The sequence below is a fragment of the Nanorana parkeri genome, unplaced genomic scaffold, assembly GCF_000935625.1.
Source record: "Nanorana parkeri isolate BGI_ZX_2015 unplaced genomic scaffold, ASM93562v1 scaffold571, whole genome shotgun sequence".
NCBI lineage: Eukaryota > Metazoa > Chordata > Amphibia > Anura > Dicroglossidae > Nanorana > Nanorana parkeri.
The window spans coordinates 468,531-495,550 of NW_017306839.1; the positions used below are offsets into that span (position 1 = coordinate 468,531).

Genomic DNA, 27,020 nt, shown 5'->3' on the forward strand with positions numbered 1-27,020 from the left:
GGGGAAAGAGATCACGGCACGGGTGGATTTTGTGTAATCCTTGGAGTTGGGCTTTGAACTATATAGGCTGCCATTGCTCTCCACCTGATGAGAATGAAGGTTGCATCGCTTGCCTCTGGCTCACTGTCAGAGTCACTGATCTGGAACAAGCATGCAGCCAGTGAAGTCGGGGCAAAACGTTTCATCAGTCTTCTGGATTGATGACTCCCATCCAGACGACTAGAATTTCCTGACATCGGCTATGACAGCCAATGGTCTGTAAGTCGGAGGGAGGCAACCTCAGCACTCCAGCTTGTGTAGAGCTACATGTCCCATGAGGCATTGCAAGACTCTGACAGGCATGACGCCTTGGAACAAAGGCATGATGGGATTTGTGGTTTCAGCACAGCGGGAGTGCCGAGGTTACCTACCTCTGGTCTAAGTACAGATCTACTTCTCCATTTTGAGTTGGAATTTGGTTGTCACGGGCAACAGCAGACAGCTCTCACTGGAGGCCAACATTGCCTTATCGCTATTCTGTACACCCGTGCTATGAGTCTTTCTGGCCATTGTGGATCTGTGCAAAGCTTACAGATTACACAGCCTGGGGGCTTTTTAGCTTCATTGGAACTATAAGTTTCAGCATGCCTCTGGTTTTCTGCACGTACAGCAGGGGGTCAGCCTGTGACTTGATTTTTAGCCATGGAACTACAATTACCAGCATCTTGTACTTCCTTTTGCCTTATCAAGAATTCTGTAATGGTGAATAATGTGGGTTGTATTTTTGGCTTTGTGAATAGCGTGATGTATATATTAGTAAATGCCTATACAGCAAGGATGGATCCCAGGAGCCAGGGCGCCAATGCGCCTCACAATGACAGCCGGTGCCGAACTTTAAGTTTTTGTCTTGCATGGAGCTGGCTCCTGAAAAGACAAAATGCTGCTGGTTCCTGGATCAGACAAACCGGTTCCAGAAGTCCATATGAAGTGCCCACCACTACGATGACCGTGCTTCATTTTCTCAATATAGGGTTCCCTTCCTAGCGATATGCATACAAATCCTGAATGAATAAAAGGGTGACTCCTAGCCAAATGTTTTTTTTTTTCTTATGGTCCCCTATTAAAAATATAAAAAGACGCTGTAGCTGCAGTGCTCACCTCCTGTCCAGCACTGTACCCCTATGTAATCTCTTTCAACCCCTAGATCACCCCAAAGTGTCCAGGGGTGTCACAGCCGAGCCCTACACTCATAGGGGTTTATTTTTTTAAAATGTTCCCCTAGATGGCGCTGACGAGTATAGGAAATTCCTGTAGTACAGCGCCATCTAGTGGCTGGGAAGTTTTGTACATGAACCCCATAGTTTGATGATGCAGAGAGTGATATTGATGCCTTGATGTTGGTGCTGCGTTCTCATCATTGAAGACTGGAGACGATCCAAAAAAGGACCTGGGATGTCACATGACCAGCCTGAGGACTTCTGGAAAACGTAAGTATATAGAAAAAAGCATAAACTGCACTCTATATACGGGGAGGGAGGAGAGGTGTGGGTGAGCCCGGAGCCCCGAGTGATTCAGATCTCGGCAAATGTTTCTGTACTTTCTAATGGGAGGGCTACTTGGATTCCTAATTATAATTGATTGATCATTTTTTTTCAGTCTCTGAAGCTGCTCTCCTAAACCAGGCACCTTGTGTCTGTTCAAGGAAGTAAGCGGAGGCCATGCTGTCTTTTGTTTCCTCACTATTGATGGCTAGACAGGCCAAGGGGAAGGAGCGGCCACAGTCATCTTAGACAGTTTGCATAGGTACAGCTAAGGGCTGGACAAATCCCAGGAGCCAGGTCGCCAATGCTCCTTAAGAATTACAGCCGGCGCCTAACGTTTGAGTTTTTCTCAGTTTGCTGTCAGTGGACCTGGCTCCTACAGAAAATCCTACTGGCTCCTGAATTCCATATCCATTTGTTGGCCCCTGGCAGAGCTGCTGGAGGCAGAGGGGCCCTCTAACAGAAATGCATGGTTTCAATTTGTTCTGCACGTTCTTCAGGGTTATGTTACCAGCACAGGTGTAAAGAGTACTTTTTGGAGTTCTTTAACCACTTAAAGGCCATAGTGTTTCACCCCCTTCCTGGCCAGATGATGTTTATTCTGCTTATATTTTGCCTTTCCATTGACATTTTAAAATAAATTCTGTTTTTATTACATAGTTTTATTTTAGACCCAGCGACGTCATCATGAGGTCTCTGTGCTCCTCTATGCAATGCAGACAGATCATAGCTGGTAGGAGGGGCCGGCAGGGTGCTGTACACAGCTTTCTGAAAACACCACAGCACCCTGCCTCCTACTCCTCCTCAAGAGCCCTCAGCCCTGATGCAAGCAGTTGCTTGGCTCTTAAGGTGCCCATACACCATACAATGTATCTGCAGATTTTCTGTGGTCAGATGGAAAAAGTGCAACAGATTGGCCCAGGTGGAGATGACTCCATCCACACAGTTAAGTGTAGATGGAGGAATCTGTTGCACCTTTTCCATCTGACCACAGTTAATCTGCAGATAATTGTAAGGTGTATGGCCAGCTTTAGGAGTTATGCTTTGATTGGTGAAGTTCCTAGTCAGGCTTTGCAGGTAGCACCCACATGTGATGCTGAGCCTCCGTGATTGAAAGAACTGAAATCCAATGAAAGGGGCGGGCCAGGGACAGTCAGGCTGAGGAGGAAAAGCTAGATGATGCTGGATGTCCTCCAGCCAGGAAATGAGGTGGGCTCTATCTGACTTGCTGTCGCTTCTGATGCACACTGGGTGAGGCTCACAGTGTGCAGTGAAATCAGGGTGAGAACTTTTAGTCCAGGAGGGGAGCCGGTACAACTGTGCAAGACTGCAGGGAAGGTCAGAGTTCAACTTCCCTTCCAGACTCTTATTTTTTGGTATATAGTGTGTTTGTGTGTGTGTGTGTGTGTGTGTGTGTGTGTTTCCCCGAAAATAAGACACTGTCTTATATTTTATTGGGCTCAAAAAAAAAGTCTTATTTTCAGGGTAGGTCTTATTTATTTATTTTTTTAATGTACAACAATTCACACGTATTCATGTAAAAAAAAATATGATGATCAGGGCAATCAGGGGTGCCGTGCCTCTCCAAGAGCAATTTGCTTACCAATCGCTGGCCAGAATGAGCGAAGCGCACTTTCACTATCATTCCTCACAGGCGGAGAGCATTTGGTAGCACTCCGCCTGTGACAGGAGCCGGCGCTATAGAGGATGTATCGGCTTAAGCGGCTCTGCTCCCTCCGCTGCCGCCTCGCTTCCTCTAGCGCTGGCTTCGTTGGCACTGCTGACTCTCTACAGCCTCTCCCGCGGCTCTTCACGTTCCCCCTTATGCCACCACCGGCCCTGGGAATGGTCACAACTAGGTCTTATTTTCGGGGTAGGTCTTATATTTTAGCAATTCCCAAAAATAGTACTAGGTCTTATTATCGGGGTAGGTCTTATTTTTGGGGAAACAGGGTCAAATCTCTACTGTATGTATCATCGCATGCCAGAACTCTTGCAGAGGCTGGAAGATCTGGCGTTCATACATTCCGATTCCTAGTGGGAGATGGGTAATAAGAGGATGTATATTTAATGCCGAGCCTCCAGTCCTGAGGCTGCAAGTTTAGAGATTTCAGGAGAGATTATCTTCTTACCACGGCCCGGTGCCTGCGCTCCGCGTGCGATCTAGTACAGGAGAGCGTCCCTTCCTCCGGGCGTTCCGTCGTCAGTTGTCTGTACAGTGCAGGTAAGTTCTATGGAAGGTTAGAACGCAATCGGCGGAGTCCAGCTGGCTGTGTATCCATACGTCAATGTGCGGAATTTCTGTACCGATCCACCACCGGAAGGTTAGTTGAGGGTTGAATCGGGTCCACGTTGTGGGACAACACGCACAATTCTCACAGCTGTCCAGTTGATATGTCAGCCATGTTCCCGGGAGGATTTTGCATTTGTTGTACATTTGAGAAGCAATTTAGAGGATTTGCAATGAGTTCTGTATGAGGCTGTATGGAGCCATGTTTGTTTCTTGTTGACTTAAAGTGACAAATTCAGGAATTAAATCTTAAAAATACATTCAAGTCCCCTAATTATTAACAGAAATGTACCGTATTTTGCGGTCCATAAGACGCACCGGACCATAGGACGCAGGGAGGTCCGGCGCGCCTTATGGAGCACTCGAGACCGTAGCTTCTGTGACAGCTTCTATGACAGAAGCTGCAGTAAGTCACCGCTGAAACAGGTGGCGCTGTGATTACAGCGCCACGGTCTCAGTGATGACACAGAGCAGGTGAAGAACGTCCATTCTTCGTCTGCTCTATGGTTATCTCGATCGTCGCCGCTGCTCGGTTTTAATACGAGTGATCTCGTTAGATCACTCGTATTAAACGAGCAGTGGCTCCTACTACTCACCCGGTGCCCGAAACTGCATGTCTCGGGCGTCGGGATCCCCCTTTTGGGGGGAAAAAAAGTGCGTCTTATGGAGCGAAAAATACGGTATCTTCTGTGTGTATCACTCGGCTGTAGTTCCTCAAATCATCTCTGAATAGGTGCTGACGCTGTCCTTCCTTCTGCAGGGTGGCTACTTTTGTTCCCCATGGTGCCTGTGTGTGTTGTAAAGTAGTCACCGTTTCCAAGCTCACTCCTGGGATGGACTACAACCTCATGTTTAGTTTACTAATTTGTATTGAGATTGTAGTCCATCACAGGAGTAGCGAGCTTGGGGCGGTGACTACTTTACAACACACACAGGGACCATGGGGGACAAGTAGTCACCCTCCGGAAGGAAGGACAGTGTCAGCACCTATCAGAGATGATTTGAGGATCTACAGCCGCGTGATACACAAATAAGATACATCATTGTTAAGGCCATTTCACACCTGCACGTTCTGTAATTGCGTGGAAATGTGCGTGCTCAAAACGCGTTGGCAGAAACACCTACAAACGTGCAACACGTTTGCAGTGCCATTCATTCTTAATGGCACCCCAAAAGCGGCCACCAACGTCTGCATTTTTGTTTTGCATTTGTGTGAAAGCAAAAAACGCCAAACCCGAAAAATACTACATGAGCTTTTTTGCTGTGCTTCTTTCAATCCATTGAAATCAACTGGGACACGCGGCATGTAAATGTGACCATACAGTTGTGAAAGGGTCTAATAGTTGGGGTACTTGAATTAATTTTTAGGCCGGGTTCACACCTAGGCGTATCGAATATGCGCGTTTGTCGCGCGTTTCGTGGTAAAAAAACACGCATTTCCGAGGACGACCTGGCTGTATCCGAATGGATACGCGCGGCAAATATGCCCCAAAGAAGCTCCTGTACTTCTTTGGGCATAGGGCGTTTTGTAGCGCGTTCATACGGCCTGTAATACGCCCAGGTGGGATCCCTGCACATATGAAATAATGGGATTTCGGTGTTTGAACGTTTTGCAGAGCGTTTGAACGCGCTACAAAACGCCCAGGTGTGAACTGGGCCTAAATGTTTAATTCCTGAGTTTAGTGTCACTTTAAAGCTCATCTCTGGTCAGGTGACTCTTCTCCCCCATTCCCCCCCCCTCTAGCTAATTGCTTTGTTATAGTTTACCCCTAAAATCCCCTGATAGTTGCCTGGGCAAAGCAATATGGAATTCAGTAGCCAGTCCAGGACTGGCAGGATTCTGTTTTAAGAGCCAGCTCCATTGACAAGAGAACCTCTAAAGTTAGGCACCAGCTGTCCTTTTTGGGGAGCATTGGCGACCGGGCTCCTGGGGTGTGTCCAGCTCTGTCTTAAAGGATTACTTCACCCTTATGCTGGGCACACACCTTACAACCATGGCAAGACTTTTGTCTTGCCATGGTTGTAAGGTAATTAAAAAAACGTACGATCTGCCCATCTTGGACAGGCAGATCCTACTTGCGATGATCGCAAGCCGCGCCCCCTGAGGGGCGGGCTTGCGATGACCGCAATGCCGAACGGCAGTCTGCGCTTGCGCACACCGGCCCGTCCGGCTTTTATCTTACGAACATGCTACACACCCGCCGAACATCGTACGATTCTCGGCTGGTTTTTGCATGTCCGTAACTTAAAAGGCGTGCGACCTTACAGTAGTAGAGGTCGCACGGCTTCCACACACCTTACGATAATCGTACGATTGCGGGATTTCCCGCGATTGTCGTAAGGTGTGTGGGCACCCTTACAGTAGCATGTCCCATGCATTCCACCACTGATTGGGCTTTATACATGGAGGTTGTGTTTAATTGCATCATGCCTGTAGGCTGTGCGTGGCCTCTCCCAAACCTGGGCGAAAAACTCAACGGTGGGTGACACCCTCTTGGGTCATCAAGGCTGATCACTAGATTGGTGGCTCATTCCCAGGAGAGGGGCGGGGGGGGCTGGCCACCGGCGGCAAAAGTCGCCGGGAGTCTGTTTAAACAGCCCCGATGCTGGCGACGTACACTGTACGTCGTCAGTCACGAAGGGGTTAACTGAACAAACTGAAGAGAGAAGCTGATTGGTTACTACAGGCAGCTGCTCCAGATTCTGTCTTCAGTTTTCGGTGGACACATATGTCATGTGCGGTGTTTGAAGCTATTTATTTTTTTATACAATCATCCGGTGAAAATTGCACTAACAAATAGGATTCCAGACTTTATTTTTAACACGTTCCCTCATATATCAAACACCTGGTGATCCTACCTGTACACAACCCCTTCATCTCAGGGATGACAACCCCATTTCAGCTGCAGTGAACTCAGGGCAGCGTTGTCACCCTGTGATCCCTTACACGGAGGGGGAGGGTGGTAAGTATAAAGAGCATTGCGATGCGTGTTAAACCGCACAGCAATGCATGTTGATATGTGTTTTGATATGTTTGTTTTGGGTTCAATGAAAAACGCCTCAGACAAAGACTGCATCAAAATGCTAAAGTATACGTGTTGTTTTTAATCTAGTCCTCTAAATAAATAAGAACTTAATAAATGGCACAATATAGGCGCAGTGTAGCCCTGAATAGTCCTTGGTGAACCCCCTCCTGTATATAATAGAAGTTCTTTACAGGGATAATTGATCCCTATGATGATTTTAGTTCTCTCCTGATGCTCCGGGGGACTGCGCATGCGCCATCTAGCCTGAGAAGCCGCGCCAACCATGTGATGTCATTGCTAGTTCAAAGCACGTGACGGTGCCTTCTTGTGATTGGCTCGAAGAAACCTCACTGCCCTCTTCAATGATGGGGGCTCGGCCTTCACTCTGCCGCAGTGAGTTTCTGTGCGCATGCGTGGTGACGGGGCGGCGGCTCTGTTATGACAGGCAGGGCCGTCTGACTGCTGAGATGAGACATGTGCGGGTGACCTCTCTGTACTGGGACTGACCGGGACACGAGCGAGCTGGCCGACCATTATCTGCGGTAAGACCTTTCCTGCTAATCCCGGACTTGTGTCGGCCAACGTGGCTGCGTGTGTGCTCTGAAGCATAGGCTGACCTAACCGGATCCCAGGTAGTCTGTCAATGGGGAACTGCAAGAACCAGCAGCAGATGGAAACTCCCTGACTGCTAAGCAGGGAGGAGGGTACAAAATGACTTACAAACCAAAACGTGTTATTATCTCATTTTACCCCCCAGGGGGACCCTGGAACTCAATTTCAGGAACCCCTATGGGTAATGATGATGTCTGCAGGTACATTGGTGGGATCAGTCATTTGCCAAAAGTTTTGTATGGAGAATGTGGAGTACATAGACCAGATGTAGGCAACCTTGGCTCTCCATCTGTGCTGAAACTACAAATCCCAGCATGCATTTGCCCCCGGGAGTCATGCCTGTGACTGTCAGTCTTGCAATGCCTTATGGGGCTTGTAGTTCCACAACAGCCGGCGTGCTGAGGTTGCCTACGCCTGACATAGTGTATGACTCCCCCAGAGGATCATTTATCACCACACTCTTGCTCCATACCCACAAAGCTTGTTTTCACCAATAATCACAGAGTGAAAGAACCGTAATAATGAGCAGAATAGAAACCCAGATGATAAACTGTAGTGTTTCTTTATACTAGTGGTCAGGAGGGGAATGACCCCTTACATCGGAGGTCGGGAGGGGAATGCCCCCCTTACATCGGAGGTCGGGAGGGGAATGCCCCCCTTACATCGGAGGACGTCGGGAGGGGAATGCCCCCTTACATCGGAGGACGCCAGGAGGGGAATGACCCCTTACATCGGAGGACGTCGGGATGGGAATGACCCCTTACATCGGAGGACGTCGGGAGGGGAATGACCCCTTACATCGGAGGACGTCGGGAGGGGAATGCCCCCTTACATCGGAGGACGCCGGGAGGGGAATGCCTTGCTATGGTGGTTGTCATGCAGACACACGGCTCCATGGACATGGGGTGAATGAGCCCTAAGTGACCCTTTTATTACCCATATATCCTGCCAGTTGATTCTCTGCCTCCTATTCCAGGGTGACAACGCTGATCTCCCTGTAGTTCAGTCACTGCAGTGTTGTAATCCTGCAGACAGGACCGTCTCTAATCTAGTAATCTGGGATGACCTGTAAACAAAGTAAAGTCCAGCAATAGAGAACACTTCTCAGCAGTTACTGCAATTTGGGAATACAAACTGAGCACCCCCGCCAGTGTTATATGGTTTGATCCAAGCCCTCTAACTATCACTGTTACTGGACAGCTTGTCCTGCATTTGAAGGTGGAGAAAAATAAAAAGATGGTGACAATGAAAAGAAAATTCATGTAGTGAGCACTCATTACATATATTATCATCATACAAGTTGTGGTGGGTGGCACTTCGCTGTCCTTGGTGAATACACATTGTTGCCACGTGTGTCCTCCTAGGTGTCAGGCGAATGTTTCCTAGGTTTGTCTTTGGATGTCTGGTTTGGCCGGGGTCTGATGTGTTTCATGTCGCGGGTCTGATATGTTTCAGAAACAGGAACCATACCGCACTCCTTACCGGGATTCCCACTTTGCCAATGAGATACAGCTATTGGCAATAAAATATTTAGCTTTTTCAACTTAAGATGTGCTGGAGACATTTTTCTATTGTTCTGATGTGTTTCATGTCGCGGGTCTGATGTGTTTCATGTCGCGGGTCTGATGTGTTTCATGTCGCGGGTCTGATGTGTTTCATGTCGCGGGTCTGATGTGTTTCATGTCGCGGCTCCGATGTCTTTCATGTCGCGGCTCCGATCTCTTTCATGTCACATGTTCTGGTTTTCATACTTAGGGGAATTAAGCTGATAATTGCTGGCTTTAGGAGACTGAGCAAAGCACGCTGTGACATGTTAGTATTGCAGTCAGAGCGGTGTACATAATAATTGGTTTTACTGCAGTCAAGAAGTCTGGTTTTGTTCCAAGAGCTGTATGATGTCACCATATAATTGTTCCACCCAAAACTGGAATACTTGTCCTTGGAGGGCCTGAAGATGAACTGGTGAAGGAACAATGTGCAGAAATGAACAGTTTCAAGTAGGGATGTCCCGATACCACTTTTTCAAGACCAAGTACTTCCCACCTCATGTACTTGCCGATACCAATTACCAATACTTTTTCTTAAAGGGACAGGTGGCATTTTAAAAAAACCAATGCAGACTAATGATTTTAGGCCAATTTCTTTATGATTATGAAGAACTTTGACTGACTTAAGACTGTTTTAGAACAATAAAACATTTGTATTTGCTTTCACACAGCTGTAGTGAAACTACAAATCCAATCATGCATGTGCCTCTGGGATCATTTAACCTATTCATGTTAGCAGGGGAGAATTGTAACTCTATTCCTTTAGTGGAGGTGTGTGCTGTATATACGGTACACACTGCAGCAATAGATTTACAATTTTCCTCAACTAACATGAATGGGTTAAATGATCCCTAGTATTACAATTACATGTTATGTACTATTATGTACTATGGATCATTTAATCCATTCATATTAGCAGGGGATAATAGTAAATCTATTGCTGCAGTGTGTACTCTATATGTAGTACGTATAGAGCACACACTGCAGACAATAATTTACTATTTTCCCCTGCTAATATAATCGTTCTTATGAGGGACCCCAGGCCCTCACTCACTGTTAGTTGCCTCGCTGGTGAGGTCGCGCTGTGCGGGAGAGCAGCGGCGAGTCGGCGCTGGTCTGATGGGAGGAGCTCCAGGTGGGGTCCTAATTTAACTGGCCTGCGATTGCCCACAGGTCCTCCTGGGCAGTCGCCGGTGTTCTGTCGACAGTGAGAACTCATCGACCTTGCGAACCTCTGACGTTGCATCCGGGTACTGCCAGTAGGTCAGCTACACATAAGGACCTTCCGCGCATGCGTTGCCACTCACCGAGCCTTACACCCCCACACTGCGCCTGTGTCCCTTTTCTCACGGCTCCTGTCCAGTTCAACTACCATGCACTGCGCTTGCGTGCCCTTCTCGTCGAGTTCGCGAACTATACACTGCACTTGCGCTGTCCATTTCAATTATTAAAATAAATACATACACTTGTATATTAAATAAATCAACCTCTTTTTAAAATATATATATGTATGTGTATCGGTATCGGGACATCCCTAGTTTCAAGTGTAGTTTAGCCCAGTGGTTCTCAACCTGTATAACCTCAGGACCCACATTTGTCCTCGGTCATTAAGTTGCGACCCAAGTCTCAATGCAATGTAGCGCATGGCATTGCGGTACCGCGTGTTCTGGTGCGGGCGATTGAACTGTGGGTGGGAGGTGCGTTTGGGGTGCCATTCAAATGAACGGCAATGCACCTCCCACACCAGAACGCACAGTAGTTGTGATTGCATGGTAAAGTGCATTATTCACATGGGAATGTGCGATGAATGCACTGTACTGGTGTGAATGGGCCCTCAAAAACACTGACGGACACAATCTCGCACACACACTCCCCCAAATTTTTTTTTTTTTTAGGTCCTCCCAGTCTCCCTATCTTATAAGAACTGGAGTGGATCCTCAGCCTGGTGTCCAGTGTGGGCTGCTGTGCTGTGATGGGACTCTGCCCTGTAGAGGTGTCGGGAGCCACAATGTAACGTCGGTCCAGTCACCTCTACAGGACAGGTGAGGGAGCTGTAAGCAATGCATGTATGGATGGAGCTCCCTTGCGGCCATAGCCCCGGCCCACCCCACCTCAAGTCACCCCCTCGGGCAGCATATTTTGAATGGCTGCTTGGTGTGAGCACTTACAGCGCGGCGCTAGGGGGAGGCTGAGGAGCCTCTCGGCTAGAAAAGTGGAAAGCATGCGCGACCCAGTTTTAGTTCACGACCCACCAGTTGAGAATTAAGGGTTTAGAGGTTTAATTAGCTACTCGCACCATGTCCATTGTGCTGTGTGTTTCTTCATGCCACATGTATTGTGTGTACAGAGCACATAGAAATCAATGTTTGCACCATACCTGTGTGCTGGAGCGGGGACAAACACAGAGCAACAGACATGGTGTGAACAAGTCCCTAATCTTCTCTATAGACTGGTCACCTGTACAAGCTGGAGATGGCCACTTGTTGGCTGGGCCAATACTATGCAAAGTTCACCCATTGCACACGCTATGACAGGGCTCAAAATTTCCACTCGCTCGCTCGCATTTGGCGAGTGGAAATAAATAGAGGGCGAGTGGAAATTCAGTCAGGCACGCGGTCACGAATCGCGTACCTGACTATGAGAGCAGCCGCTCCTTGCTGTCCTGTCCTGGCTCCGTTACTTTCGATCGATCACCGGAGCTCTGACAGTTCTGAAACCCCGTTCGCAAGGATGGATTAGTAAGGTCTGCAGACCTTACTGCAGAGAACGGAGCTCAGAACTGCAGAGCTCCGGCCGAAAAGGAACGGAGCCAGGACAGGACAGCAAGGAGCGGCTGCTCTCATAGTCAGGTACGCGATCCAGGAGCAGAGAACGATGGGGTATTATTTTATATGGGGGGAGGCAGAGAACAGGGGGGAGGGTATTTATTTTATATGTGGGGATGTGGACGGCCGCAATGTTTACATTGCTTTATCTTAATATTGTTGTTGTTAATATTTATTTTTGTAACTTTATTCTGCCTTCAACATTTAAAAGTGTAATTTCATAAGATAATTTAAGAGGGTGGGTTTAGGGGCGGAGTTAAGGCCGAGGCAGGGTTGGGGTTAGGTGGGGCAACTGGTGGCGAGTAACTCTTAAGGCCTGGCTAGTAGCTCAGGACTTGAAATTTTGAGCCCTGCGCTATGATATGGTGACCTCACTGCTACATGATGTCTCTGTTCTTCATAGTGTAATAGAATGTCAGCTCTGTGGCCTTCACTATGTCTGAGTTATGTGGACTCGTTTCCTGTTTTCTAAATTTGTGTCCTTTTGGCTAGTCCAAGAGTCCAGCAGTGTTTGTGTGCTTTGCCTTTGGTCACCGCTCTTTATCTAGAATGATTAAGTCCTGCGTGCCCTCGGAGACGGGTCGCGTGCCCTCGGGGCCGGAGAAGGACCTTCACCCACACCCATTAGTAAACTGTCCGACCATTTCCAGCCATGTGCACAAGACTTAATTGGGAATTAACAATAAAATATTATTTGGGATAGAAAAATCCTGTAGGCCTGACGAGGGCTCGGTGAACATAACACACGGACATGCTGCTAGCTTGCCTAAAGTTAATTCAGTTTGAACCTCTGTGTTGTTGTGTTCTGCTTTTACTATGAATCTATAATGCTGCGGGGATTCCGTCACCATTTTATACAGCCCCAAGTATACTACCTGCTGCTACACCTTCAGGAAGCACTCGCACGTCAGCACCCCATTGGTATTTCCAGTAGAGAAATATAAAGTGCCCCTGGCACTTTATATAGGAGGATATTGAAGGATCTGTTTTATACAGCACTGTGTATGATTTGGAACGGGACAGGGAACCAGATCCTGGAGAGAACCAGAAACATGGCAAGGCTTTCAGTAGATAGGCCCTAGGTGGCTCTGCTATTCCTTCACACAGCCTTTACAGTAGAACTGCAGCTCGTTTTAAATAGAGTAAGGGAGGGTTATAACCCCTGTCAGCCTTTTTTGCCATCTGTGTCCCATTGGGGAGATTTTTCTTTACTTCCGGTGCAATAGCCACAACAGGAAGAGAGGAAAGCCCTCCAAAGAGAGGGAAATCCCCGGGGGTCAGCAGGGTCACCAGAATTGGTGTCCCCATTGAAAGAGTTCCCATCTATTCCTGTTCTGATGACATCCCAAAAATTGGGATTTCCTTTTACCTTTCGGAGATAGCGGTCACCGGGACAAATAGAGACGATGAATCTACCTAATGGGGACACCATAACAATATAAACTTGACAAGTGTTCTAATCCCTCTCCACTCTATCCAAAATGGGGAAATAAGTTTGGGCTTCGGTTGTACTTTGCTGGTTAGCGATGACATGACAGGTCCACTTTTATGTATCAGTACAGGAATTGGTTTGCTGCATTTAAATGTAACACTTTTTTTTTTTCTTCTTTTGCTTTCTAGCTTGACCACCATGCCTGGATCCCTTCCTGCCTCCGCCGAAGCCTCCTGGCCTAAGGATGTCGGTATTGTTGCCTTGGAGATTTACTTCCCAGCTCAGTATGTTGATCAGGAGGAGCTGGAGAAGTTCGATGGGGTCGGCGCTGGAAAGTACACCATCGGTTTGGGCCAGTCCAAGATGGGCTTCTGCTCAGACAGAGAAGACATCAACTCGCTGTGTCTCACTGCGGTCCAGAAGCTGATGGAGAGGAACACCCTTTCATATGACTGCATTGGAAGATTGGAAGTGGGAACAGAGACCATTATTGACAAGTCCAAGTCCGTCAAAACTGTCCTCATGCAGCTGTTTGAAGAGTCTGGAAATACAGACGTAGAAGGCATAGACACGACGAACGCATGCTACGGAGGCACTGCTGCCCTCTTCAATGCCGTCAACTGGGTGGAGTCAAGTTCCTGGGACGGTGAGTGACATAATTCTCCTTCACTGACAGACTTTGGTTCTGGTCACCTCCATATGGAGATGATGGCCATTGTTGGGTCAAAGGATTAGATTTGGTTTTGGATGACCAGTTATAGCTGTAAGGGTCTGCAAAAAAGTGACTCCCTGCAGTGAGGCTCATGTATAAAAAAAAACGAGAGAAACTTAGTTCACATAGACTTTTATTCTTATCATGTGATCAGAAAGACAACTATATATCAATGCTTTGATTGCATAAGGTATATCTAAAGGCAACATTCTTGTAGGAGATCAAATTGGGAATAGTTAAATCTCCTGTCGGCAAAAAGGCGGGAGGCTGGTGACCTCATTGACCTATTCTAGGCATGTGGTCATATAAGGTCAATTATGTCACTATCGTCCCGCCCCTTTGTTTACACACAGTCAGGGAATGCCCTGGCAGCAGCTGGTTGGGCCGGCACTGACTGCTTACTTTCAGGTTCCAACAAACTCAAATTGTGACTGAAAATGAGCTTATCGCTAGTTCTGAAGGCAACTAGAATGTTGGTTTTCTTGTCACTTTCTGTCTGAGACAGTGGTCACCAGGATCTATATAGAGAGGGGATTCCCCTACTGGTAGCACAGCAAAATAAACCTCAGAAGGCACCCAATCAATCCAAAAGGATCAAAATAAACTTTTGGCTTCAAATGCCAAAGTAACTATATATGTGTACAGGCAGTCCCGAGTTACTTCGCATCCGAGTTATGTACGACTCGTACTTATGAACGGAGGTCCCGGGCTGTTCCACTAGTTGTAATGCTACCGTACTCGCGCCGATGTTCGTAGTCCTGTACCTCCTGTACATTACAGGGAGTTGTTAGACGTGCAGACGGGGAGTGGGTCTGGTTTGTAGTCCTGTACATTACAGGAAGTTGTTGGATGTTCAGATGGGGAGTGGGTCTGGTTCGTAGTCCTGTACCTCCTGCACATTACAGGAATTTGTTAGACGTGCAGACGGGGAGTGGGTCTGGTTCGTAGTCCTGTACCTCCTGTACATTACAGGAAGTTGTTAGCCGTGCAGACGGGGAGTGGGTCTGGTTCGTAGTCCTGTACCTCCTGTACATTACAGGAAGTTGTTAGCCGTGCAGACGAGGAGTACATTACAGGAAGCTGTACAAACATCTGTCCAAGTTGCCTTAAAGTAGAACTTCATGCAATTTTTTTTTTTTTTTTAGTTTTGGTTAGTATGATTTGAGATTAGAGCCACTGTGAGGACAGCAAAACAAATGTTACGGGGCTTAACCCTTCCCTGTACTATCCAAAACTAAAAAAATGTGTTTTTTTGGCTGGACTTACACCTAAAACATGTACCTGTTCCAACTTAAGAACAAACCTACAGCCCCTATCTTGTTTTGTAACCCGGGGACTGCCTGTAGTCTCGTAGCTTTATTCCGTGCATAGTAGGATTGATCAGCTTGTGGTAAAGATTGGTAATTCATGGAAGTGTCTGTTCTCTGCAGGACGCTACGCCTTGGTGGTCGCTGGGGACATCGCTGTTTACGCCACAGGAAGTGCCAGGCCAACTGGAGGAGCCGGAGCTGTTGCCATGCTTGTGGGTCCAAATGCCACTCTCGTTTTAGAAAGAGGTTTGTGATTTAAAAAAACAAAATCATGTAAACAGTAGAAGTAAGCTGTACAGGAATGATTGTTTGCTTCTCTCTACATACAAGCCCATGGGAGTCCAAGAGCAGGTTGCTGCAGCTTAGGAGGAGGCCGGCTGCAGATCACATGAACTTGTCCGTGAAATGTGAATGATCTCAGAAGAGTCCTAAACTGATTACTAATGTATACTGAATGGCCCTAAAATCAAGCTGCGTCTGCCCATCCACTCGAGCCCTTTAAATCAGGAGCATAGTGTATATACGTTTTGTACAGCGGACTTCCTGAGGCGTTGTGTTAATGAGTATCAGTGCTTGCTTGAAATCAATAATACCCTTTAATAATATTTCATGTACGCACTCAGTATTCAGTGTCTCCGGAATGGCATAGGGGAAGCAGTACAGCTAGCTGATGCTCTGTAGCGTCTCTCTTGTATTTCAACACTTTTTGTTTTCTCCTGGGTTTAATATGTGATAACGTTGCTGCTATTCTAATAGGTAAAAGGTCATCAAGACTTATTGCACAGTCAGCCTTCATAATGGCTTCCTTTTTCTTCCATACTCTAATAGGCCTACGTGGAACACACATGCAGCATGCCTACGACTTCTACAAGCCTGACATGGTGTCAGAGTATCCTGTCGTGGATGGGAAATTATCCATCGAGTGCTACCTGAGTGCGCTGGACCGCTGCTATTCCACCTACCGCAGGAAGATCAAAGCACAGGAGCAGAAAGGTTGGTGTGTTGTATGTCATTATTGTGTCCTGCCAGAGATTCCATACCTTCCATCTTCTAGTCATTCCAGACACTGATATAATATTCTTATTTCTCAGAGGAGACCGACAAACCTTTCACCCTGGAAGATTTTGGCTTCATGATCTTTCACTCTCCATACTGCAAGCTGGTCCAGAAGTCTCTTGCACGCTTGTTGCTCAATGATTTCATTAGTGATTCCAACCCAGACACGCAGAGCGGCACTTATACAGACTTGGACTCCTTCCGGTAAGCGTTCATTAATATATGATTTATTGTAGAGACGAACATGGCGCAGTAGTAGGTTACACCCTTTGCACTCCAGGGACCAGTTTGAGGTGCTACAGCTAGTACATTTTTTTTTTTTTTCGGTATTTTGTCAGTATAACCAAACGGGTTACAATTTTGTTGGTCCCCAAGACCTACTACCTAGACTCCTATAGTGTCCTTATACTGCACTGATGATGGCCAGCAAGCCTGAAACAGATTTGTTCAGGTAGGAGTGGGTGGCTGTAAAATATTGGGCTGGATATGTGCTATGAACCAGTAGTTCTGATGATAATTGGCCCGATGGCATAAATACATTTGTTTTATATTATTTACCCACCAGTGACATAGGCAGATTTTTTTTTTTTTTCCTTTTGTTTTATGAAGGCGCAACTGTGCTCAATTGTAGTAATTGCGTACGCTGCAGAAGTGTTTTTGCAAACCATAGTAATTTGTTTCAGATAGCAAGATGTTAACCCTACAAAGTTGGGTTATATATGAATAAAATATAGACATCTCATTGGTGTTCAAAAACCGCACTTTACAAAATTATTGGTATTTTCCAGACTTGAAGTAGTTGTGTAGCACAATTCTCTGAACTGGTATGTTGATGTACTTACCTGTAAACCTACGAGTCACAAATCGGAATGGGGTCCTATACTGGTGTTACCTGCCTGCACTGTATTGATCGTACCTTTTAATCTGTACCTGAAAATGCTGCAGCATACATAGCTCTCTAGTCTCTTATGTCTGTCTTTTTTTTTAACTTTGGTGTCTTTCTAGCTCACTTTACCTCTCTACCTAAAGAGCCCACAATAAGGGGCACTTTGGGTGTATTTCACTGTTCCTTCTAGTATCGGTTGGCTTCTGTCAGTGAGCAGATTCTGTACACTGACAGCTGTCAGCCACTAGAGGGAGCACCTTACTGTAAAGCAAACCTAAGAAGGGTTCTAACCCAGAGCATGTTTACATCCCACCCAATGCTGTACTAGAACCGAAAGCTAGCCATACACTGCTTGAAAATTCCTGTGACTCGACCAGAATTCAAGCCGTGCGTGGCCCCCTTGGGACCCCAATGCCCCCAGTACCTCCCCATTTGACAAGTCATTTTTGTTCATTTGACTATTCTGCAAGAAGAGTAAAATAGCCTGGCGTTGGGTCGCTGGGGATTCTCCCATCCACGCTTTTTTTGGGGGCTGAATGTAGTTTCCTCTCGTTCAGTAGGCTGCACAAGAGAAAATCAATCGATTCCTCCATCCACCCTTAATGGCGTGGATAGAGGATTGTCCCCTGCTGGCTATTTTATTCAGACAGCCGCAGCAGTTTGAATATCCGGACACTGACTGCACCTGACACATATACACTCGCTGTTCGGCTGATCATTTTCTACCCAGCTCAGTATATTTTTAAATCAACTTTTGTTGAGCCGTGTGATGCTTGCTTGCAGGGCCGACCATGGTTTGAATGATTCTGATTCAGAAAATCTGCTGAAATCCAAGCCTTCTGTTCCTTGCTTATTAAGCTGCTCTGTAAAGTTGAACAATATTTACCTCCCAGCAGCTCCAGGCTCCGTTCAGTTGCCAGTGTGCACACAGCCAACTGAGGTGACGCTGGCTTTGCTGCAGTGTCAACCTTTGGCTTAGACAAAGTGCCGCACCATTGCGGCTGAGCCCAGATATCGGGAGGAGGAGGGAGCCCAGAACTGCCAACATGATGGCACAACCCAACATTTCTTCATCTATTGGGGTAAAGGGCAGTGGGCTATATAGCGTGAAATAGCTAAGGTATGCAAGTTTGTTTTTAAACTGGCGATGTCTAATCTATATATTCTGTCTTCTGGCAGGGATGTAAAGCTGGAGGACACATACTTTGACAGAGATGTGGAAAAGGCTTTTCTGAAGGCCAGCTCAGAGCTGTTCAATCAGAAGACAAAGGCATCGCTGCTGGTATCTCGGGAGAACGGGAACATGTACACACCTTCTGTGTATGGCTGCCTGGCCTCCGTGATCGCTCAGTGAGTACTGTGTCTGCTTCTCTTGATGATGATGATGATGATGATCACACAATGTTTTGTTGCTGAGTCTCACCTTCTGCTATTTTGTTCCAGATATTCTCCCCAAGAGCTGGCCGGACAGAGGATTGGAGTCTTCTCATATGGCTCTGGCTTTGCTGCTACATTGTACTCTATAAGAGTTACTCAAGATGCCACGCCTGGTAAGAAATTCAGCTTTTGTGCTGAGAACTTTTTATTTTTTTATGTTTGTGAATTCAATGTTTGATACACTATAAAAGAGAACATCTCCAAACTCTGTGTGTTCATAATGTTACTCCAGCCACAGCCTTACTTTTTAATATCAGATGGTGTTGGGAAGGGTTCAGACCTTGTTTAGTGTTGCTGTCTGTGGCTCTGTAGAAGAGACTTTTCTCTGCTTTCTGTTTCTGTGATGATTGTGTCACTGTGATGGGAAGTGAGGAAAAATCTCCAACAGGAATACAGCAATAAAATGCAGCCCCATTCTACCAAAGCAAAAAGGAAAGTGTGTGTATGGCTGTTGTGATTCCTCATTTCCTGTCCCGGTGATTGCACTGAGGGGTAGTATTTTGCATAAGGACATAGACTTCCTTTGGAACTGTAAATGTCTCCTGATGTCTCCCATTAGCTGCTTTTTTTTTTTTTTTTTTTTTATCCTTGTATTAAGGCTGATTTGCTGTGACTCCGGCATAATCATTTCTAAGCTGTCAATTTGCTGCTGTCCTAATTAGTGGGGCTGCAGAAATTAACGATTCATTTCTCGATTTAATCGTTAAACTTTTTGATCGATTAAAATTTTATTTTGATCGCTAATGAAAACACTCACCTCTCCGCCGGCTTCCGGGAGTCCCGCCGGAGATCCGTCGGCTAACGAAGAGAAGGGGGGAGGAGTCCGGTGACATCTATGTCCGTGACGTCACCGGACTCCTCCCCCCCTTCCTTTCATTAGCCGACGGAGCCACTTGGGCCGGTGAGTTTGCCCAAGAAACTTTCTGACGAGCGCCAGCCAAGGCATTGGCCTATACACATACAGCACAGCAATGAAGTAATAAAATGAACTAGGATCACACTAATCCAGCACGTTATTATTCCTAGTTGCCCCACTCAAGCGGCGGCCATATTGAGTGGGGCACGTGAGATTAATAACGTGCTGGATTAGTGTGATCCTAGTTCATTTTATTACTCCATTGCTGTGCTCTGTGTATAGGCCAATGTAGTTGGATCTGTATGTGCGTTATAATCGAATACGAAAATTTTAATCAGTAACAGCCCTACTAATTAGTCTTGGCACCACATAGACTTTAAATGATTGCCAGATAAATAGTGTTTGTCTATGGACATTTTAATATACAACAACAAAGTGTAGTGAGAGGAGAAACTTCATAGCACAAAATGTACTCTTGGGCTGTGTCATTCACTTTCAGACATGTAAATACATACATAATAAAGTTGTTGGTGAAGGTTTTATGTACTGTATTTTTTTGCATCATATTGATAGAAAAGTGCAGGGCGAGAAGGAGGTCACAAGGAGAACTTCACAGTACTAAATTTACGCCTATCCTTCAGCATAATACATAATGATGTTCATAGTGAAGGTCTTGTGTACCGTTATATTGCAGGAAAATAAGCAAAAATAAAGTCTTCCTTCAGCTAAACTGAATTGTGTTTTGTTCATCTCCCCCAGGCTCCTCTCTGGACAGACTGACATCCAGCCTGTCGGATCTGAAAGCAAGACTGGACTCGAGGAGGAATGTCTCCCCCAACATGTTTGCTGACAACATGAAGCTAAGGGAAGAGACTCACCATTTAGGTATGGGTCTGCCATGTTTTCCAGAACTTAATCTTGGAAGGAGACACACACTGTTGCATAATAAAAATGTTTAAAAAATGAGATAGAGGTAGATTACAAAGGAAATTTGGATCCAATATTGTTATCCATGGATAAGAGATGACCGCAGCCCAATGTGCCTACATGTGGGTGAAAACCTCCTGTGTGTGGGTTCTCCTGGATGTTGGTAGTCCTTGTCAGAGAGGATGAGGGATCAGACTGAATAGAGATTTGTTGTGATCACTGATGATCCCTACCACTGACGACCATTCGCTCTGCTCCCCACCCCCACCACTTGCTTTAAAAGGTTATGGCCTTAGAACAGGTACAATCCAACTGTTCTAAGTCTATGGGCTGCTTTTAGGATAGCAGCAGTCCCGTCAGTTGTTGATGATGAGGATCTGTCCCTCACATTTGGTTTTGAGGCGTGATCACACTTGCACCAGTTTAGCACAACTTTTCTATAACTGTGCTGACAGTGGTTTGTTTGTTTGCACTTTTCAGTAAGAAAAAAGTCCGGTTTTTGCAGAGCCACCTATTGGCACAAGTCTCAGTGCTGGCAGCTGATTGCCTCTTTTGAGTTGCTTCCCAGTGCATTTCTCAGGGCAGGCTGTGCTTGTGTTACACAATACTCTATAGTACCCGTGGCCTTCTGAAGGCGAGGTACATTACTGAGTATTAATAGGATCTTATTTGCTTGGCTGGGCTAGAGATGGAGAAAACGGGTGGCTGCTTCTCTTTTCTTCATAGCGGAAAACCTCTTTTAAATGTAATTTAAACCTTCATCTTGTCAGGCAATTAGAAGAATTGTCTATTCCCCGTGTCACTATACTATGCTACAAAATCTGTGTTCGGCTAGGAACAAGGTAGAACCGAAAGCAAGTCAATGTACACTGCTTAGATGCTGCTTTGTAGGAATGCTGCTTCCCCATTTCACCCCTGTGCTGAACCTATTGCCATATCTATTGCCTTTGCAGCAAATTACATACCTCAGGGCTCGGTGGATGACCTGTTTGCAGGTACATGGTACTTGGTGCGGGTGGACGAGAAGCACAGGAGGTATTATGCACGTACCTCTATACTGAACGACGGACCCCTGGAAGCAGCACTGGAATCTGTCCATTCAACCAGTGCTAGCGAGGTAAGGGACGCTGGCTGTAATTATATATATATATATATATTTTGGGAATGCTTGAAGTGCAATTGTTCAAACCATCTCCATATAATTGTCAGATACCCTGATTTGTTTTCTGTAGCTGTATATTTCAAAGACGCAGTAGATCACGCTTTTTGTGTAGCGATCAGAAGAATTTCCCCCTTTCTCCAGCATTCGATGGCTGTATGATTTAGGTCCTATATAACTTGTGTAAATGGAGGTTGTTTATATATATAATATTTTGGGAATGCTTGAAGTGCAATTGTTCAAACCATCTCCATATAATTGTCAGATACCCTGATTTGTTTTCTGTAGCTGTATATTTCAAAGACGCAGTAGATCACGCTTTTTGTGTAGCGATCAGAAGAATTTCCCCCTTTCTCCAGCATTCGATGGCTGTATGATTTAGGTCCTATATAACTTGTGTAAATGGAGGTTGTTTAAAGGAACTTGTGTGGAGGGAATAAGGAGGCTGCCAATGCTGACGTCTCCTTCTGAAAATGCTGGTTGACTGTCACCCTGAGCCAGTACCATCAACACTCGAGTCACTCAACTGGAACAAGCGTGCATATCAGGACTCTGCTTCCTGGTATAGAAACCAGCGGTGGCCAGGAACCTAACATTTTCAGTTTCTCAGTCCCAGGTTTCCTTTAAAAAGGATGCCTGGTCTACACAGTAACTGCTCCTTATATCACAAGGCTCTCTGTGTGTTGGTGGCACACAACCTACATGCATTTAACATATACAGCCTACTAAACACATGGCTGGCTCCAAAATGGCCAGGACGGGCTTCTAGAATCAGACACTTCTGGTTTGTTTAAATTGACATTCTCCCTTGTTATAGCGGAGCAGCTGTCATCAGATTGGATGTACACTCTCATAGAATGAAGATGCTACAGACACTAAAGAGAGCTTACTGAAGAGCAAGAACATTTTAAAACCATTTCTCCTTGCTCCTGCTGTCCTCTGAGAACCTTATAGGGGTCATCAGTGCTTCTCCCAGTTTAAATCTTTTTGTTACCTGCTAATGCTGTTTTCCTGTATGTAGTTATATTTGCAGTCAGAGGTTCTTCAGGCCTTTCTAGTTGGGGCATACAGTATGCTTTAGCCGTCAGTCCTTACTGTCACTTGCTGTCTTTGTGCAAACTTACAAGTTTACTTTTGTTCCACAGCACTTCCCAAGTCCTGCTAAGAAAGTGCCAAGAATCCCCACAACGGTGGAAACTGAGGCCATCTCTGTGAGCAACGGAGAACATTGACCTGAACTCCTGCCGGATCCACGCATTTCATCCTCGCTGACAGCCAGCACCTTTTCCAGTCGGAAATGATATCGGTTATAGAGGGGCTATTAATAGCTATTGTAAATACTAAGAGCTTAAAGCTCGCCTGTCTGCAAAATATTTTATACCGTCTAAGGAAGGGGAATGGATTAGATGCTTAACGTGTTTAGTTTCTTTTTTCGTTTAGCGCATGGTCGGGCTTATTTTGTAATTCAGTGCAAAAGGCAGCACAGAGCCGGCAACCGGATTTTACCTGACCATTCTGAAATCGGTGGAGGATAGTATCTGGTTGCTGTGGGGGTATTGCACATTGAACTTTGCCTTATTGAAAGAGCCTAAAATTTGAGGCTAAAGGGTTCTATTGAAAAAACATTCACAGAGCGACCATCTCTGTGAATGAGAGTCGCAGCATTCTATGGCCACTAGATGGAGCCGGGGAGCATGGGAATTTCATGGGCTCATTGGCTCCATCTAGTGGCCATAATGTGGAGTGACTTGATCACAGAGATGGATGCTCTGTCAACGTTTTATAAGTAGACCCCTTTTAGCCTTACTGTCCTCCAAACTTTTTGGGTTGTTCAATAAGGCAAAGTTCAATGTGCAATACCCCACAGGAACCAATCTGATACTTTTTGGAATGCTCAGGTAAAATCCATTATGTTGCTAGTCATATCAGCCACTCAGAAATCCTTTTTCAGTATTCAGACTACATTAATTGAAAGCACTGAGTATAATGTTCTTTGCACGGATTTAATATATAAGCCCCTCATACTTCTCATCTCGGACAGAGTCTAGATTTCCGGCACTCTGGCCACTTTCTGCCATGGAGGTGGTAGCATGGATTGCCCGTGTCCTGTCATTTTAAAGCACTTTACACGTTCGGTTCCGCAGTAGACAAACGGCGATCGTGTACTGTTTAGAAGATGACAGGCCACGTACCTCGTACAGTATTTATTTCCTCATTACTGGCTTCATTGAGTTTTTTGTATGTACAGTTGTTGAACGTCTCCCCAGGCAGAAGCTTTGCTGATCACAGTGGTGCTAATTTTTTGGGTTGCAGCCCTATTAGTTTGTAAAAAGAAAAATGTAGAAAATTTAATGTAAATTAACGACTTATTTTGGTAATTTTTTGTTTTTCTGCTTTGTATATATTTTTCTATAGCAGGACCAGTAACGGTGGAATCGGAGCCAATTTGTATAAACCAAGCCAAGATGAAAGAGCAACTGAAAATTGGGATGTTCCATATTAGATGGCATGGGGTTTGGGGGGTCTTTACTGCTGCCTGGGATCCCAGCAGAGAGATGAACCACCATGTACCGTGTGATTTTTGACAGACTGATCAACGCTTTTAGCCGAGCCAATGGTGTCAGCAGCTTAAGACAATCCTATCCATTTTATATGTGCCCTCCTATAGGGTGCTAATTTATTTTTCAATAGGAATATATGGAGAACTCTGGCTGGTGAACACACTACCTTGGTTAAAAAGCCTGCGTTGGCCTGCCATAGCTGCACCAGGTTTGGGGAAGATCTCTCCATTGGGTTGCCAGATTCTGGTAAAGACCTGACCAGGCGAACGACTTGGCTCTATTACATCAATAAACTGAGAAATGATTTGTAATTGATATTCTAGTCAATATATTATATATATAAAAGTATGTCCTTTACCTTGACAGTTCACGCTTTGTACAATGTCCTGTACAGCTGATTTGTGGACTAGTTTTATGGTATCGGCCATGGAGTACTGAGTACAGACCGTGGTCTCTGAATGGATTTCATTGACAGAACGACAGTTGTGTGTAGTACACAATTCTGATGCGTACGTATGGTTTTAGTTGCTCTTTTATATACGGCAACATGGGCTTACTGGTCCTTTCCATGTACCTGTTACCTCAGCTTGGTCATGGCAGCCATTTTGTTGGCTGGAGCCTTAGTCCTAAGAATGCAGCTTGCTGGTCAATATTATTTTGTGTCCTCTTTGAGCCAAGGTGACTTTGATTGCAGGCTAAAGCACCAATTCTTAAAATGCACTGTGCTGAGGTAAATGGTATGTTTCAGAAGGAAATCTCACATAAAGAAGTACAGAGTAGACTGATCTTCTTTTTAACATCTAAGAGTATGTATGGATGGTTTCAGGAGGCAAGTGCAAGCACTGCATGGAAAACTGAATTCACTAGAGACAGAATCTGCCATTAGACTGACTTCCTGGGGTGTATTTCTAACATGTTTGCAGAGCTGTTTGCCCTGCGAACGTCTTGGCTTTAGATCGGCACTGATTTATGGCCATGGGACAGAGCATAGGCACTTCCTACGCACCTCGGCTCCTTGTGTCTTTAGTACTAGCTTTCCCTTCTGTACGAAGAGCATTCCTGTCTGACCTGACGCACAATACCTTCCCACCACCACCACAGTCAGAGATGGCAGGTCCAGTTTAGGAGGTCCCATATAACAAAGCTTTTGGAATATGAGAGAAAACTATCTCATGGAGGAAACTTCTACAAGGAAATAGTGAGCTTTGGTGGATGCTGAACCAGTGAACCTGAATGCTAAATAGGATTGTAAAAGAGACTGTCAATGAAAAATGTTCTATACATGGATCCACGACGAAGCCAAGACTTCCGTCCATACTTTGCTATTCCAAATGTCCCGCACCAAAGCAAACCCTTGCCTGCTGCTCGTGTATGTCATACACTTCTGTGAAGAATCTTCTGGATCGCAGGCCATCTAATGGAGGGCTGTGAGCAGAGGAATAAGTGCTTGATGTCAGCTGATCAGGAGTGGAGGCATATCGGGTGTTGGACAGATTTGGTGTCCCATTTGCCCGCCAAGCCTTTGTACCCCAGTGTGGAGGGTAAACTCTCTGCATGTAATACACCCTATAGAAAGGACATGCTGATGTAAGGAGGAGCTGCCTTCTGAAACTCCATCTTTGCAACTCCTAAAGCCGGCTTCTGACTTCTTTCCAAACACCACTTGTAATCTGTTCACTACAAAATGTAACGTAACTTTCTTTGTGTAATTTCCCTCTGATTTTGTATTGTACTTTCTGTGTATGCCGCCGGTTTTGTACAGTCACATTGCAGGACATTCCCTAAACAAATGTACAGGACACGAATGTAAGAATAGTGCTGATATGTGACAATTGTTTGACAACCTATAGAAAATGGTCCTAATGTAACTCCTTCCAATGTAGAGGAATCAAAAAGAACTTGCAAGTTATGTTGAAACTTTAAACAATAAAGTTTTCACAGTATTTTATAAACTGAGGGTCTGTTTTTTTTTTTATTGTTTTGTGAGAAATATCACGATATTATATATCAGGCTATTGGTTCCAGATGTCTAGATGCTGCTGGATGTCGGCTGAAGGTTTGACAAGGTCATGTAATGAGTGTATTTCAAAGGTCGAGGATGAAGGTGGCATCACCCTGGTGTCAGGTCCCTGCTATGGTTGTGGTGACTTCAAATCGTTCCTATGAAAGGGAAAGCTTGATTGCTTCCCCTCGCATAGTTCTTGCATATACACTCTATGGCCAGAAGTATGTGTACACACTTCCAAATTGAGTTCCAACAACATACAAAGACATTTTACACAATTGTGCACTTCCAGGGGAGTCGGTGCTGGATGGCCAGACCCTGTCAGGGTCATGGTAGGAGCAAGATATCCATGTATACCTGCCTGGTCCTGTGGATCTTGGGACAAAAAACAAGAAGGGGGGGTAGGGTCCAATCAATTTATGGAGTCACTGGTCCTTCAACCACAGGTATGCTGCCATGTCGGCCCCGGGAAAGACATTTTACACAATTGTGCGCTTCCAATCTTGTGGCAACAGTATGCAGAAAGGCCCTTTTCCCAAGTCGTCTTCCAGGATGGTTGACTAGAGAGATGCAGGAAACTCCTCCTCCTGCAGGAAACCCAAAACTAAAGCGTTTAAAGGGCTCTCAGTAGTCAGTGACTTCCTGCCTCTTGCACGCACCTTGACCAGCTCCTGTTCTTTTGTTTTCTAACCCTAGGGGTCATCTGTAGGTGTCAGAGCCCCACCCCCTACCAGCCAAGATCCACTGCAGTAGGCCAGGAGAGGAGAGTCCTGTGGTCTGTTGGCAGTGGGGTTACAAGGGTGACATCCTTTCCTCTTAGTGACCCCCCCGCCCCCCCCGCCGCCTCGCCCAGTGGCCA

General features: G+C 45.8%; 1 protein-coding gene across 2 annotated transcripts in view; it reads left to right on the forward strand.

Annotated features, from left to right (window-relative positions):
- Positions 1 to 23,072, forward strand: part of HMGCS1 (3-hydroxy-3-methylglutaryl-CoA synthase 1) — a 24,822-nt gene extending 1,750 nt beyond the window's left edge. The window contains exons 1-10 of one of the 2 annotated variants that reach the window (XM_018562306.1): positions 7,247 to 7,378; positions 13,441 to 13,898; positions 15,395 to 15,520; positions 16,103 to 16,267; positions 16,366 to 16,534; positions 18,396 to 18,566; positions 18,660 to 18,766; positions 20,269 to 20,394; positions 21,390 to 21,553; positions 22,741 to 23,072. In XM_018562306.1, coding sequence (XP_018417808.1) covers positions 13,451 to 13,898; positions 15,395 to 15,520; positions 16,103 to 16,267; positions 16,366 to 16,534; positions 18,396 to 18,566; positions 18,660 to 18,766; positions 20,269 to 20,394; positions 21,390 to 21,553; positions 22,741 to 22,827 — 1,563 coding nt within the window. In that variant the 5' untranslated portion in view covers positions 7,247 to 7,378; positions 13,441 to 13,450 and the 3' untranslated portion in view covers positions 22,828 to 23,072. Of the gene's footprint in view, positions 1 to 7,246; positions 7,379 to 13,440; positions 13,899 to 15,394; positions 15,521 to 16,102; positions 16,268 to 16,365; positions 16,535 to 18,395; positions 18,567 to 18,659; positions 18,767 to 20,268; positions 20,395 to 21,389; positions 21,554 to 22,740 lie in introns of those variants that run through there. The other variant, XM_018562307.1, reaches the window with a different exon arrangement.
- The last annotated feature ends 3,948 nt before the right edge of the window (positions 23,073 to 27,020 follow it).